Here is a 15,064-nt window from a genome sequence, read left to right on the forward strand (position 1 = left end):
GACCTGGAAGAAGCTTCTGGCTGCTGGATTCAGATTGGCTGAGCTCCAGCCATTGCAGCTACTTGGGGAGATGCAAGATCTTTCTCTCTGTATCTCATTTTCTCTGTAAATCTAACTTTCTAATAAAAAAAAAAATCTAAAAAAAAAAATAGGAGCTATTGAAGGCTCATTTGACATGTACAAAATGACTTACAGGGGCTTCTACAGACCAGGCCACTGCAAATGCAGTTAATCAAGTTGACAGTGTGGATTAGAAGGGGGAATCTAGAAAATCTACCTGCCCAAGTGTACTCTCATGCTGTGACTGGGAGCACATGGGCCAGGCAAGACTGCAGCACTCACTGGAATTGAAAGCTGGGCTTGTGGGTGGGTCTGGTAGTTCTCTGGGATGGTTCTAATTAGGCTGCAGCACCTGCTGGTGATGTGAAAGCTGGTGCGTGGCTAGGCCAAAGCATCCAACAGGGAAAGCTGAGTCAGGTCACAATGTAACACTCATTGGCACACATGAGGGCTGGGGCTGGGGGCAGTTTGGGCTGAGCTAGGCCACAGTATCTGCCAGCAGGTCTGGTAGGGAATCTTCAGAGAAGCCCCCTACTAGACTACAGCACCCACTGATGTCTGTGAAAACTAGGGCTGGGGACGAGAAGGCCTGGGCCTGGCTGCAGCACCCACAGTTGCACATGAGAGCAAGATCTGGGGGAAGGTTGGACTAAACTAGGCCAGATCACTTACCAGTGAAGGCTGAGATGAGGGGTAGACTAGGCTGGGCTGGGCTGGGCTGGACGACACAGCACCCATTACTGAGTGCTGGGGTTGGGGGCTGGGTCATGCTGGGCTGGGCTGCAGCATCCATTGGTACATGCAAAACCTAGGGCTAGTGAAAAGGCCAGTAGGAAATCTTTGGGGTGCCCCTGCTAGATTGCAGTACCCACTGGTGCACACAAAAGCTGAGACTTATGGCAGGACTGATCAGGCTGGCTGTACCCATCTGGCACATGTTTGGGTTGGGGACAGACTGAACCTAACCCTGCACCTGCACCAACTGGCACATGAGAGTCAGCTCTGAGTACCTCATAGGTGATATTTCTTACGGGGCTCTTCAACTGGGCTACTATGTTCAAATCCCAAACTCAGGGAAAATCACAAGGACATGCGGTCCGAACTCAGAGCACATGTTGCAGGATTCGGACCACCTTGGCTGCTGACTTCCACCTAAGAATAGAGAGGATACCCAGATGCACACAAAAGACAAGGTAGCCAGCTCATCAAAGTCAACACAAGACTTGAGTACCTCATCAAAAGATGGAAAACAGGAGAGGTTGAACAACACTCTAGGCCAGGCTCTACAGTAAGTACCTAGGTCTGTAGACATTATCAGCCAACAGACCTTACAGTTTCTCAACTCCGGTATATGGAAGTCAACAATTTCTAAAATAATCAAGACCACTCAAGTAATACCCTCAGAACATTCTTATCCACATTGGGATCTCCAAGGCGACAAACAACCATCTCTTTCCCTGAGTCCTGATGCAGTTTGACAGCAAGGAGTGGCACCTCCCACCTACCCTCTCCTCTCAGACATGGGAGAAAAGAATGAAAGATGTTTTATCCTCCTTCTCCCCCATCTTGACCCACTTCACCCTAATCGGAGGCCCATCCCTTCACTTATTAATCAATATTAATTTAAAAAAATATAAAAAGGTTACAAAAATCATAAGAATTCCTAAGACTTTAAGAAATTGCCAATTATGTTATAAATTGTTGCTGATGCTATGTTGGGGCTTTTAATTGATTGGGATGATACTCTGCTGGCTCTACCTTCAGACCAGAGATGGTCTCCCCAACAAGCCGTTGAACTTATCTGGACAATAAGATGCTGGACTCTATGCTTGGTATATGCTTGCAATGAAAGAATCTCAACTGAACTTGAACTGTGGTAATGCAACAAGGTGGAGGAATCCACCATGGGGGAAGGCTGTGGGAGGGGTGGGGGGAATCCCAGTATCTATAAAACTGTGTCACATAATGCAATGTAATGAATTACAATAAAAAAGAAATTGCCAATTAATACAGTTTTGCATTTTTAAGTATTTACATGACAAGGGCTGGGCATTGTGGTACAATTTAAGGGACCCATGTAATAGCAGCAATCCACACTAGAGCGCCAATTTAAGCCTTGCTGCTACATTCTCAATCCAGCTTCCTGCCAGTGTGCCTGTGAAGACAGTGGAAGATGACCAAGCACTTTGGTCTCTGCCATTCATGTAGGAGACCTGATAGAGTTTCTGGTTTCTAACTTCTGCTTAGCCCATATCTGGCTGTTGCAGTCACTTGAGGGGAATGGAGGATGGAGGATGAATGTGGGTAGAAGACCTCACTCTGTTTTTCAAATAAAACAAAAACTAAAATACACAAAAATGGAAATGATCACATAGAACAAGTAAGTAGTCAAATGTTTCTCCAATCAGGCTTTTGACAATTCACTGAAGATATACAAGCATGCAGCTCTCATTTTAAAGGACATATTCTTCAGTTGCTGATACCCAAAATCACTAATTCACACAAGAATAACATCTATCCTACTGCAAGAAAATGATTACAATATATCCCACTTGTCAAACTTCACTAAGTATCTCTATATTAACTGTTGAGTATTATGTGGGTCATATATGTATTGTGCCTATTTGTAAAAGCAAATGGTTTCTAATGTCAGTTTTGATGTTTTTCATCCTTAAGACAGAACTATTCTCTAAAGACAACACCAAAAAACTGATAGCCAAACTAAATTGCCAAACTAAATTGTTATGATTTACTTACTTATTTCTCGAATAAGATATAACAACTGAGTAATAACTAGAGGGAGAATTTCCCCACAGAGACACCAATCTGAACAGCTATTCATGCCACAAGCCAAAAATTAAGCAAGCCAGACATAAGGCCATAGTACCTGATGCTAGTATAATAATAATTTTTTAAAAGCCATTTTGAAGAAAGGAGGTTAGAAAGAGTTGTCTCACTCTTCCCAAACACGTCTCTTGTCTAGGGTAGAGAGGGGGAATTAAGCTCTGGCTTATCACTGTTGAGCCCCACGGAGCCTGCACCTAGGGGACTCTGGATCCTCCTCAGTCACACAGCAAAGGCATCATCTTGATCAGCTCTCTTCTTCAAACTCCAGCTGCTGAAGAGTAGGATTAAAATCAGTACAGACTTTGCTGAGGTGTTTAAGCAGTCTGTCATAGGGATATGATGAAGCCCAAGGCCTCAGACAGAGCCTGAGGTTCACTCTGAATAACATAACTACAGATTTGGAACAAACCTAGCATGGGCCCCTCTCTAATACTGAAACAATGACAACACTCCAAAAGTTAACAATGCCAACCTTGGTTGAGGTCATCATCTAGTGCTCAAATGACCAAGGATCTACAGACTTAAAGAAAACAAAGAGCAAAAGACAAAAACAAAGCAAGATGTTTACAATCTGGCAGGAAGCCATATTATGAAGTCCTGCTAATAGGAAAGCAGTGGAGGATGGCCCAAGTCCTTGGGTCCCCATATCCATGTGTGAAATCTAGAAGAGGCTCCTGGCCTCGCATCAGACAGCCTAAGCTCCAGACATTGCAGTCATCTGGGAGTGAACCAGCGGATGGAACCTCTGTCTTTCCTTCTCTCTGCACCCGCCTTCTTTTGGGTCTCTGCTGGTGTCCGTGCAGTAGGTATGGATGACACAAAGGTGTGAAGAGAACAGCTCCCTGCTTGGCAGGACCTGGGGAGCTTCCAGCTGTTTGGCAGGGCCCAGCGGATTTCTCTCTGACCACCTTGACGCAGTCTCACCCCGTTTGCATGGACACTCAAGCACCCCACTAAGAATTCTGTAATCTATTGAGGCATTGTTTGCCCCTGTGAGATGGCTTTGGCAACTACTGTGAGCTTAAGAGTTAATGTTATTGATAATGTCTTAGTGAGTGGGCCTTTAACTGCGCACAGGAGTACAATTAAACCCATGCCATTTCTGGACACCTTATTGTGTGCCTACCCATTGCCCTGAAATCGGGCCCAGACATATAGCATGCCTTCTGGGAAATGGCTTGATAAGAATCTTACAAACTAATGGAAGTGATGGGAGTAAGAGCTGAAACTGCTATGGCAAAAATATAGTTACTGTGACCTTAAAGGTTAGCCTGTCCTTGCAACTCTTTAGAGCATAGAAAATGTAGTTGCTTTAGCCACTTTCATAATCTTTTAACTAGAGGAAATATAGGGCGATTCTATTAACATCATAGAGATATACTTTTGATTATTGTTTGATTGTTTATGAGGTTGTAGAGGCTGCAGTTGTAGGGGGATTTAATGTTTGAAACTTTTTGTCTTACATCTTTATGTTTTTTCCCTTTGGATGTATTTCTCCCATTTAGTGATAAGTTGTGAAAATAAAATGTAGTAGGAATGTTGCACTGATTAGCAGGTAACCATCTGTGCCTTGGCCTTGGAGTTCAGGCTGTCACCTAATGGCTACTTCTGAAGAATGAATAACGGCTTGCTTTAAAGAAACTGATTATAGTAACTTACAGAATTATCTTTAAGAGCACCTGGTTGACCATGAAGTAAAAATTAATTGAACATCTGTGCATGCTGTCTTAGTTCTAAAGTTAAAGATAAAAAATCAAACAGTTATGCAGAAGTTTGTGATGTGTCTAAGAAAATAAAAAGAACAGCTTCTTCTTGAAGAAGCAAGCAAGCAAGAAGCAAGGAAGCAGCAAAAACGCAACAAGTGTCTGTGTCTTTCTTTATCGCCGACTCCACGCACCCTTCCCGAGCTCAGAACTCAGCTGGAGCTGGACTCCGGCAGGTCTCCCTCACAGGTGAAGGGTCTCAAGGCTTTGGCTCATCCTCGACTGCTTTCCCAGGACACAAGCATGGAGCTGGATGGGAAATGGGGCTTTGGGATTAGAACCAGCGCCCAAATGAGATCCCAGTGCTTTTAAGGCAAGGACTTTAGCCACTAGGCGACTGCGTTGAGCCCCAGTTTGTTTGTTTATTTGTTTGATTCCTTCCTTCCTTCCTTCCTTCCATTTTCCCTTCCTCCCTCCCTCCCTCCCTCCCTCTCCTTCTCTCTCTCTCACGGAAAGCCAGACTCTGAGAGAGAAGGAGAGACAAAGTGAAAGATCTTCCATTTGCTGGTTCCCTCCAGGAGCTTCTTCTGGTCTTCCACATGGGTGCAGGGTCCCAAAGCTTTGGGCCATCCTCCGCTGCTTTCCCAGGCCAAGCAGAGAGCTGCATGGGAAGTGGAGCAGCCAGGACATGAACTGGCACCCACATGGGATTCTGGCATTTAAAGTGGGGAGTCATTTTGCCAGACCCTAAAAGTGCTTTGAAAAAAATTTCAAAAGTAGTTATAAAGCAGTATGTTCTGAATGCTATTTTCTTACAAAGATGAAAAAAATAAACCAAGCATAAAGAGGGTACTTTAAACTTAATGATTGATGGACCAATTTCTGAATTCTGAGATGACAGTATTACAAACCATATTTCAGTTGGTTTCCAAGTATAAATTAACACAATCAACCACTAAGAAACCAATTCATTGAAACAAGGCAAAAAAAAAAAAAAAAAAAAAAATCCCACCAAAAAGAAAAGATGAAACAGGAACCAAACATGTATAGTGACATATACCTGGGAGACATTTGTATATTTGGAAATTCTCTTTTGCATTTTTAGACAATGGATTAATCTTTTTAGACTGTACTAAAACACAAACACATCATTGAGGAAATCAGACTAGGAATATCGGCATTCACTGGATGTTTCTGGAAGTCAAGGAAAGTAGCCAATTAAAAATAACTCAAACCCTGTCTCTTATTGTTCAGCAAGCGTAAGATTATTAATGGCAGAATAGCTTACCTGAGGCAGGGCTCTTTCTTGCATTTAAGTTCTGAGAATCCATAATCTCTTCTGTTTGCCCATCTGCTTCTAACTCTATTTTGTTTTGAGTCTCTTTTGAGTCTTCACTAAGACAAGTTCTCGTGCTCTCTTCTTCTTCTAAGACCCTCTGGGCTGCGGTGGGAGCACTGAACGTTGTGGCTGCAGCAGGAAGGAAGACTGGAGTTGGAGGAGGGGAAGCTGGAGGAGTTGGAGGAGCTGGAGAAAAGGAAGGAACTGCAGAAGGGGTGATGGGAGCTGGGATACATTCCATTTTCATATCTTCTGGAGGATTTTCCAAAATTTCCAATTGGAGTGTCAATGGTAACACTTCCTTTTTCACTATTTCCACAATGCTTTCTGCAGCTGGCAATTTCTCACTAACTCCATTCATCTCATTAATTACATTAGTATTAGAAATCAGTGGAATATCATTAAGGGTTGAGCTACAGGGTTTTTTGCATATATCACTGTCAGTCTCATCTGTTGGTGAAGGGTCTGATGTTTCTGTGCAAGACGTGGAGCTAGGTGTAGGGACTGTGTCTTCTTTTGAGGAAGAGAGTTCACATCTCTCATCGACAGCAGTAGTGAATAATGGCTGGCTACTAAGAGCAGTGGAACTGGGGGAAGCAATTGTGCTTCGAGCAACTGGAGGAACAGTGGTAGGTGATGGAGGCAGAGAAAGCTCGGGTCCGGACTCTACAGCAATGGGTTCTGATGTCTGGCCCATTTGTTCTTTCTTTTCCCCACTGAGGACGAGCCTACGAACTGCGGAGGGAGACTTTAACAGTGCATCTGGTTTTGGTTTCTCTTCTGGGGAAGAAAAATATAACAGACTTTTAGGAATAATTCTTGCATCAGATATTGCTGAGATAATTCTAACCCAAATCACATCAGAGAATAAAATATGAGACTTAAGTGGGACTAATAAAGCAAATGTTGTTTTCTGGTTATACAACCATCACTTGGTTTATAATACATAAAGGCTTATTTTGAAATAGGAGAATGAGTCAATCACTAAATAATTATGTCAAGAGAAAACCAGAAAAACTTATCAAAACAGAGGCTGAGCCATTCTTGGGTTAGTTTCCCTGGGGAAAACTTTTCTATCTAGGATACACTACAGCGGGGCATTATCAAGGACAAGTACTAGAAATCAAATTATTATGTATGAGAAACTGATGCTGTGTTTTATTCTAAATATTTCTCAATCGACTGAATTCTATAAAAACATATATTACTTGTTCAAAAATCTTGTGTTTTAACATTAACCAGCATAGTGTTATTTCTTATTGATGAAGTATATTTCCAGTGAAATCATTTTCCTGAACATAAACTGTGTGTGTTTAAAAATTTACTAAACTTTTATTTCTTTAAATAAGTGCATAGCCAGAAATACCATGAGGAAGGAAAATGGAAACATTATCTTCACATGTGAAAAAAATGTTAAGGAGAAACCAAAATAAATATTCAGATAAATAAATCAATAAAAGCGATCACAACATATATACGTCTGCAATATTTTAGAAATGCATATGAAATATTAGTCTGTGTACAGACATACAGAGAATGATGCTGACAAACAATCTGATGACCGTGGGAGTACCAGAAAAATATAAGAAATGTCTGAAATTCCAGATAAACTGACAAACAGTTCATCCTTGAAAAGATGGAACTAAAGAAACCCTGGCTTTGAGCCTTATATGTGCTTTACAAAGTAAACTGGCTTCATTAAAAAATAGATACTTAAGAGTATTATTGTCAAATGTTGACAAAAACTTTAAGAACTGTTTAATAATAATAATCTTAAATTGGAAGGTACTTGACTTTCTGCCCTAGGATTTGTTATGTATCGGTAGGATTAAGTCCTTATGATAAACTGTAGCTACATCTGTAAATCAGAAAATGTTCTATCATTCAGATGAGTACAACCATTTAAGATGCTAACTAATTTCTTCACCGTGATTCCATTTACTAGACATAAAATTTAATTTGGGGCATAAGAAGCTAGAGCCTCTAAAATTTATTTACTCTTATGTTAAAATCAAAAGATGTTCACTGCCAAACTTCTCAGGCTAAGCTGCCAAGGTAAGATATAAAAGTATTTCTGAAAAATGTCTTAAGTTTATATATGTTTTATGTGAACCATATATAATAAATGTGGACTTTTTATCTTTTCTATCTCTGACAGAAATCATTTCCAATTCACTGGAGTAACTGCTATTGGTCAACTAGATTATATGAGAATCCTGTGACAGCACATCAGAATAACATTCTTTATTAGTACTCACTGAAGCCTAAATACAGTAAGTTTAAAAAATAAACAAACAGAACACTAATGAGCAAAATAACAATCTAGGAAGTGAAAGTCAATTCAGTGATTATATATTTGGGCCTATGAAATTTTTGAGAATAAAAATTTAAGCAAAAGTAGGCCCAGGGCTGAAAAACTTGCATATAATATATTATTGAGTAAAATATAGTATAAAGAAAACTAGGAACAAAGAAAAGGTAGTTATTTTAAAAGCTTATTCAGAAATAAAAACCCCTTTATTCATCAAGGCCAAGCTACAGAAAGCTGAGAAGTAGAATACAATCTATCTAAACACAGAATATCTATTTTATTCTTCTCAACATTTTTATTTGCTATTAAGCATTTGGTCAGCTTTAGAAATATATAGGAATTCCATTTTAAGTATTTTTCCTAATAATCATATAAGAATGAGCAAAGCCAGATGTTGAGAATACTTCTAATAACAGGGGAGTGAACGAGTAGATGCAGGATCTCCCATTTTTGCTTCCTTGGTTTTCAAGTAGATAAAAATATTAAATAAAAATTAAAACTATATTTAATAGGAAAGGGAAATTAAATGTCCAATAACAAGAGAATTATTAGAGAAATCATGGTATGGGCACATAATGGTTACATGCAATACATAAGATATGTTTTCATTTATTTAAGTTAAAATTTTATTTCTTTTACTTATTTGACAAACAGAGAGATAAAAACAGAGATCTTCCATCTGTTGATTTACTCCCCAAATGTCCACCAAGAAGCCAGGAGCCTGGCCAGACTCAAACCAGGTCTCCTACACAGGTGGCAAGGCCCCAGGTATGAGAGCCATCCTGGCTGCCTCCCAGGGTGCCCTTCACGTCGGCAGGAGGCTAACGTTGGGACAGACCAGCACTCACACCCAGGTACTCTGATGCGGGATACAGGCATCTCAAACACACTGCCTTTAAGTGTTGTGCCCAACACCGGCCTCTAATACAGGCTTTTGAAAGAGTACTAATAAGAAAGGAATTGTTAAAATACATGTTTTAAAAGCTAGGCACAGATCTCTGATGTTTAAACTCAATTTGGTCACTTAAAAAAAAACACAATATTAACATGTGCACAGGGCAAAGTCAGTTTCATAACAACAGATCTGAACAGTGAAATTTTAAAATTCACTTTGTGTGTCCAGTTTTTATAGTAAACATGCATTATTTATAAGAATGATAAAACTGCTCCCGTTTACTACATTGGTAGAACCAATGGCCTAAATAAGTGCATTCTGTTTGCCACAGTCTCACAATGATGAAGGTCCTGCCCATAAAGAGAGACCAAGAATGCTAATAAGCACCCAATAATTTGAGGGATATTCACTTGACAACCAAATACCAAATACCCATTGAAGTAATACTGCTATGAACACCTGGATTAAAACAGAAGGCCAGCCTCTGGCTACACTAGGGACTTTGAGCAGGCACACACACTAAGCTAAATACTGACTCCTGTTAATTATCCAAACCATGGCCTCAGCACACTGAAATAAATGCACACTTTCCTTGGAGAACAGCAATCATCTCAGCTATGTCTATAAGCCATCAACACCAAGCAAAGGCTTTAATTCAATCGGAAGTCTATCCAAACCAATCGATCTCTGTGTCATCATAAATTACCAAACAAATGATAAAAAAAAATGACTTGTCTGGATTCTGGTCTTTGTGTTCATCATTCCAGCTGCTGATGTCAAACACTGAGAAACCACAAGCTTAATAATGGCAGCAAACATTTATTAAACACAATGTATTAGGGATCAGGGTCAAATATAATACATAACACCATTGTCTAATTCTCACAACATTACTGGGATAGAAATTTCCTATGTCACAGGTAAGGAAATGGAAAATTTTAGAAATTAACAACAGACCAAAGACCATATAACTAGCAAATGCTCCAGCCTGAGAATAATTTCCAAATTCACATTCTTATAACTCATAAGGGGAAAATCTTATGAAGACAGAATATTTAAGCGAATGAAGCAGGGTCAGCCTTTGGAGCTACTTTAAGATTCTGTTACCTAATACAAATCTAGTAATGACACTTCCACTGAGACAAAAACTGCACAGACCGTCATATACCCATCTTCAAAAATACTGAATTTTTGCCAAAGAAATCTACACTTAAGTTCCAAAGCTTATTAAGAGCAAAGAATAAAATAATTATTGAAAAACTGGTGATTTCTTTCTAATATTATTTGAACTACAAATTTGACTTAGATAACATTTCTGAAAGCTGTTCTATACGGTGGTAGAAGTAAAAAGTAAGCATTTAGTCCTAAATAGTTGGTAATAAAAGGTAGATATCAGTAGCCCCAAGGAATTACTTTCACAATTCTTATGAAACATACATAAAAATATTAGAAGTCCCATCAAGGTAACCGAAAATATTGTTCAATTCACCCTTCATTGTATTCCAAATTGTACTGAAATGCTAATTTTATTATTTAAACTTCCATTAAGTAAAAATTAATAAAACACAAAGGAAACCAGAAATCTGCATTTCCTTATTCTGGAAACCTAGACCTAAAAATTTAAAAAAATGCAAGACTCTGATCATGTGAACATCTCAGCATTCTTTTTCAAAAGACAATGGGAAGAGGTAAAACTGTTCTTAGATACCTCAGACTCACAGCATGAGGGTAGTTAGGAATTTAAAAATTCTTAAGTTCCTGTGATACATCTATACTGAGAAGGGCTTCTTTGCATGGAAAGTATTCAGTAAGCTTACATTGATTAGATTAGTTACAATCATGCCAAAGTGCAAAGAGGTAAAGATTGGAAAGTGTTAAAGGAAATATGCTCAAAATTATTTTTCACCAACATTAAAAACATGCTGAATTCTGAGCTAAAACTATTGTCACTGGGGTAAGAAATAGTGTACCACAATTCCTATGGACTACACTTGTGCCAGGTAAATGGCTGAATAATAAAACATTTAATTTTAAGAGTGCCTGAATTCTTTAATTCTAAACATTATTGAGAAGATAAATGTGACAGCACAACTTTTAGAAACATACTGGATTACAGCTTATGACCTTACTCTGGCTTCAAACAATCTTGCATATTAAATATAATACAGAACATACCTCTTCTCAGATTTACTAAACCTCTCAACAATCAAGGCACAAAGCATCCTACTCTCCCAGGAAGGAACCTAGAGCAATCACTGCTGTCTCTCAGGATCTACATGAGCAGAAAACTGGAGTCAGGAGCTCAAAATACCAAATCCCAGTGTTCCAGAAGAGTTATCTCATATCAACACCTTCCCTATTTCAAATGCCTGCCCCAAATTTGTGCTTTTAAAACTCCACATTATTCTCTTCACTTGAGGTCAGAAATAATGAAAAGTTCATCTTACAGAATTCTGTGAATAACTTTATCAATACAGTCAAAAACATTCAATAAAGAACATTTCCACTTAGTGAGTCATTTTCAAATTTAAAGAATAATTTTCAGAAAGCATATTTAATAACAGCTAGCTACAAACAATAAGAGTTGGAAAATGAGTAATTTGAGAAAATTTATAACATATGCTTTCCAATCAACTTTAGGATAAAATCAGGTCTACTATAAAGCTTGGTCAAAGTTACTTGCTGTTTCTTTTGTGTTTACTGAGATCTATCTACATAAGGTCAAGCTACAGTCCAACAAGACAGGAAAGAGGCAATGACGGCCCACCTCCTGGCTTGAGTATTCTTCAAAATCTTTGCATTTATACTCAACAAGACACTATACTTATTATTATTATTATTATTTTTTTTACAAAAAAGGATGCAATACTTCATGTACAAGTTCAACACAAGTGGAGACTTGAGTGTAATTCCTGCACCAATAATAATGGCTATTTCTCACCAAGCTTATTTCATGTGCTAAATACGTCTCCACAACAATCTGGCAAGGTAGGTCTTCAACTATTTGTCAGCAAAGTAACTCAATCAAGATAAAATAGCTAACTCATGATGAGCCGGGATTTCAATTAGCATCATACTCCCACCTTGACTTTAAGGTCAATATCAGAAAAAAAAAAAAAAAATCCATCTTCTTGAAAATAGCAAGACAGGGCCCGGTGGTGTGGCCTAGTGGCTAAAGTCCTTGCCTTGAACACACTGGGATCCCATATGGGCACCAGTTCTATCCCGGCAGCCCCACTTCCCATCCAGCTCCCTGCTTGTGGCCTGGGAGGGTAAGTCGAGGATGGCCCAGAGCTTTGGGACCCTGCACCCGCGTGGGAGACCTGGAAGAGGTTCCAGGTTTCCGGCTTTGGATCAGCGCAGTACCTCCATGGGGGCTCACTTGGGGCGTAAATCATTGGACGGAAGATCTTTTTTTCTATCTCTCCTCCTCTCTGTATATCTGACTTTGTAATAAAAATAAATAAATCTTTTTTTAAAAAAAGAAAATAGCAAGACAAACAGGGACATGTTAATATATTAATTGTGCTGTTCTTGCTATGTAACATGTTTCAACATTCTTCTGCCCTGCGCTTTGCTAACAAAATGAAACAGCTAAGTCCTCACCTACAGATACTGACCATGAGGTATTAATAAAGTACTGAAAATTATTCTTTAGTTCCCTAGAAGTAAAATACTTCTATGATTTTCTTCTCAAAGCTTTCTGTGAAAGTGAGATTCTAAATAATGCTCAGAGGTTTGAAGCTTACTCTTGAATACAAGGGCAAGGTAGTTAATTCTAAAAGAGAGACTAAAGATAAGAGGGAGGAAAACAGTCATACACAAACCTTGCTTCTGGTCGCTAGCTGCAGTGACAGGGGTGCTGGCAGCAAGATGAGCGCTCTCCACAGTCCCATAAACCACAGGGCTGTGCTCGGGGACCTGGCTGGGCAGCTGCTGGGATTTGAAGTACAAAAAAGGGTGATAATGAGCGTGCGAACATAAAAACTAGCAACATGGAACCCAAGCAAGTGGGAAAGACAGAGAGTACAGCAAGGGATTACAAAATCAAAAAAAGGAAAGCAAGGAAAATATATAAAGGCCAATTTAATAAATTCAAAATTACATGGAAAGACAAGGAGAAAAGGAAAGAGGCAGCAGGAAAGAGGGGAAGGAAAAGAGATGATTACTATTAAGCACGGCAAGAGAAGACAGCACAACAATCATTAATACAATTCATTCTCCAGCGTTCCTTCTAAGGACAAGTAGACTTCTTAAGCTAACAATAGGTTTTAACCTGAGAAGGAATTCAGTATCCTCCCAAACAACAAAAGGATTTGGTCAAGTCATTTATAAATTACCTGGCAAAGTAACTGACAAAAACAGGATATAGACAATTACTGATTTAAGACCTCAAAACTGACCAACTGCGATTCCCATGATTTGTCCATATCATCATAGAGGTGAAATGCAACCTGCAAAGATATCTAAGTGCACTTGCACCATAAAATATTTTTAGGTTGTGGATCAAAGATGGCATCTTTTCCGAATCAGAAATCTGAGTGAAGTATCTGCCTTTTAGAAGTTCTGAGTGAAACTGCCATTTCCAACTCAGCCATTGTTATCAGAATGAAAAATGCCCATCGAAATCCTAGTACAATGGGTTGAGAAAACTGCAGCCATTGTTCTACTTAGAGGGAACAGAATTACACAAAAGACAACAGCAATCATTCTACATCACATTCCGGGCGGTATTCATTCTTAATTTTAGGGTAACACAAAGCCGCAAAACAAAGCAGTGTCTCTCCTTGGAAATCTAAGGCGAGCTTTTTGGTATCTGTAATCTCCTACATTGATTCTATAAGTGCTGTCAGAGCAGAGCTCCATGGAAAACTCTGTTGTCTTTGGTGGAGGAAGGAGTAGCAGAGAAGAACAGGGAGATTATGATGTGGATAAGTCTGGGTCATTACGGCCACTTAAAAGTAAGGATGAATATGAAGTATTTTGAAAGCAGTGTGGCAAAGTGGGAATACAGAATGAAATGGACACAAATTTATTGATGATGACACCATTTAAGTAACAACATTTTTTGGAAAGTACAAGCAATTTATGTTTGATTATGTCACATTATGAAAAATAACAGGTATCCAGGAAATGCTATAATCTTACCATTTATTCTATAATTACTTTTAAATGAAGACTAATTTAGGAGGGATTCATAAGTAAAACTAAAAACAAAGACTGTGTTTACAACTGACTAGAAACAGATTTATAATAAAAGCAGAATCTGAAAATAAGTCTGTTATTTGGCACATATTAAACAGCTATCAACATTTTCCAAGCAAAGAAAAGATGTACAAATTTTATCATTTATTAAAAAGAATGAAAATATTAACTAAATCAACTTCCTTGAAAGTTAATAACGACAATAACAAAAATCCACAGACATAGTAAATTGCGTAAGACAGTGACGAGCTACTGATAACCATAAACTTGTAAAAAACTGAGGGATTTTCAATCCAAAACAACTTTAGTCATAAAAAACAGATACGACATGTGCATTTAAAAGTTCACAAACTCCTAGGAAGAATTTCCATATAAAAACTCCTAAGAAGGCAGTGAGCTGAGAGGTATGGCTGTGCTGGGAGAAACTGAGTCAAGTTAGGTTTCCTGCTGGGGATCCTAGCTCCCCATCCACCACTGCCAAGGGGTGGCTGAATCCTGGCCTTGTGGGTGGCCAGAGCGACAATGAACCTGGACTTGGCCCACTGGCTGCCTGGCAGCAAGCTCTGGGGTCTGGAATTAATGCCTAGGGACAACCATGGATGAGGCCACAGTACACGTAGGCGATGAATAAATCCTGAGGGACACTCAACAACAGGGCACTGTACTTGCAGGCAAGTGAGGAGACTGAGACCTAGTGGTTTGGA

General features: G+C 39.1%; 1 protein-coding gene across 7 annotated transcripts in view; it reads right to left on the reverse strand.

Moving 5' to 3' along the window:
* Positions 1-15,064, reverse strand: part of LOC121167578 (eukaryotic translation initiation factor 4 gamma 3-like) — a 165,572-nt gene that overhangs the window by 125,088 nt on the left and 25,420 nt on the right. For 4 of the 7 annotated variants that reach the window (XM_040997064.1, XM_040997061.1, XM_040997060.1 and 1 more), the window contains exons 5-6: positions 12,983-13,091; positions 5,899-6,729 (exon numbers count right to left, since the gene is read on the reverse strand). In XM_040997064.1, coding sequence (XP_040852998.1) covers positions 5,899-6,729; positions 12,983-13,091 — 940 coding nt within the window. The remainder of the gene's footprint in view (positions 1-5,898; positions 6,730-12,982; positions 13,092-15,064) is intronic. The other 3 variants (XM_040997057.1, XM_040997063.1, XM_040997059.1) reach the window with 1 other exon arrangement.

This window comes from Ochotona curzoniae, unplaced genomic scaffold (assembly GCF_017591425.1).
Source record: "Ochotona curzoniae isolate NIBS_2020 unplaced genomic scaffold, NIBS_Ocur_1.0 patch392, whole genome shotgun sequence".
Classification (NCBI taxonomy): Eukaryota; Metazoa; Chordata; class Mammalia; order Lagomorpha; family Ochotonidae; genus Ochotona; species Ochotona curzoniae.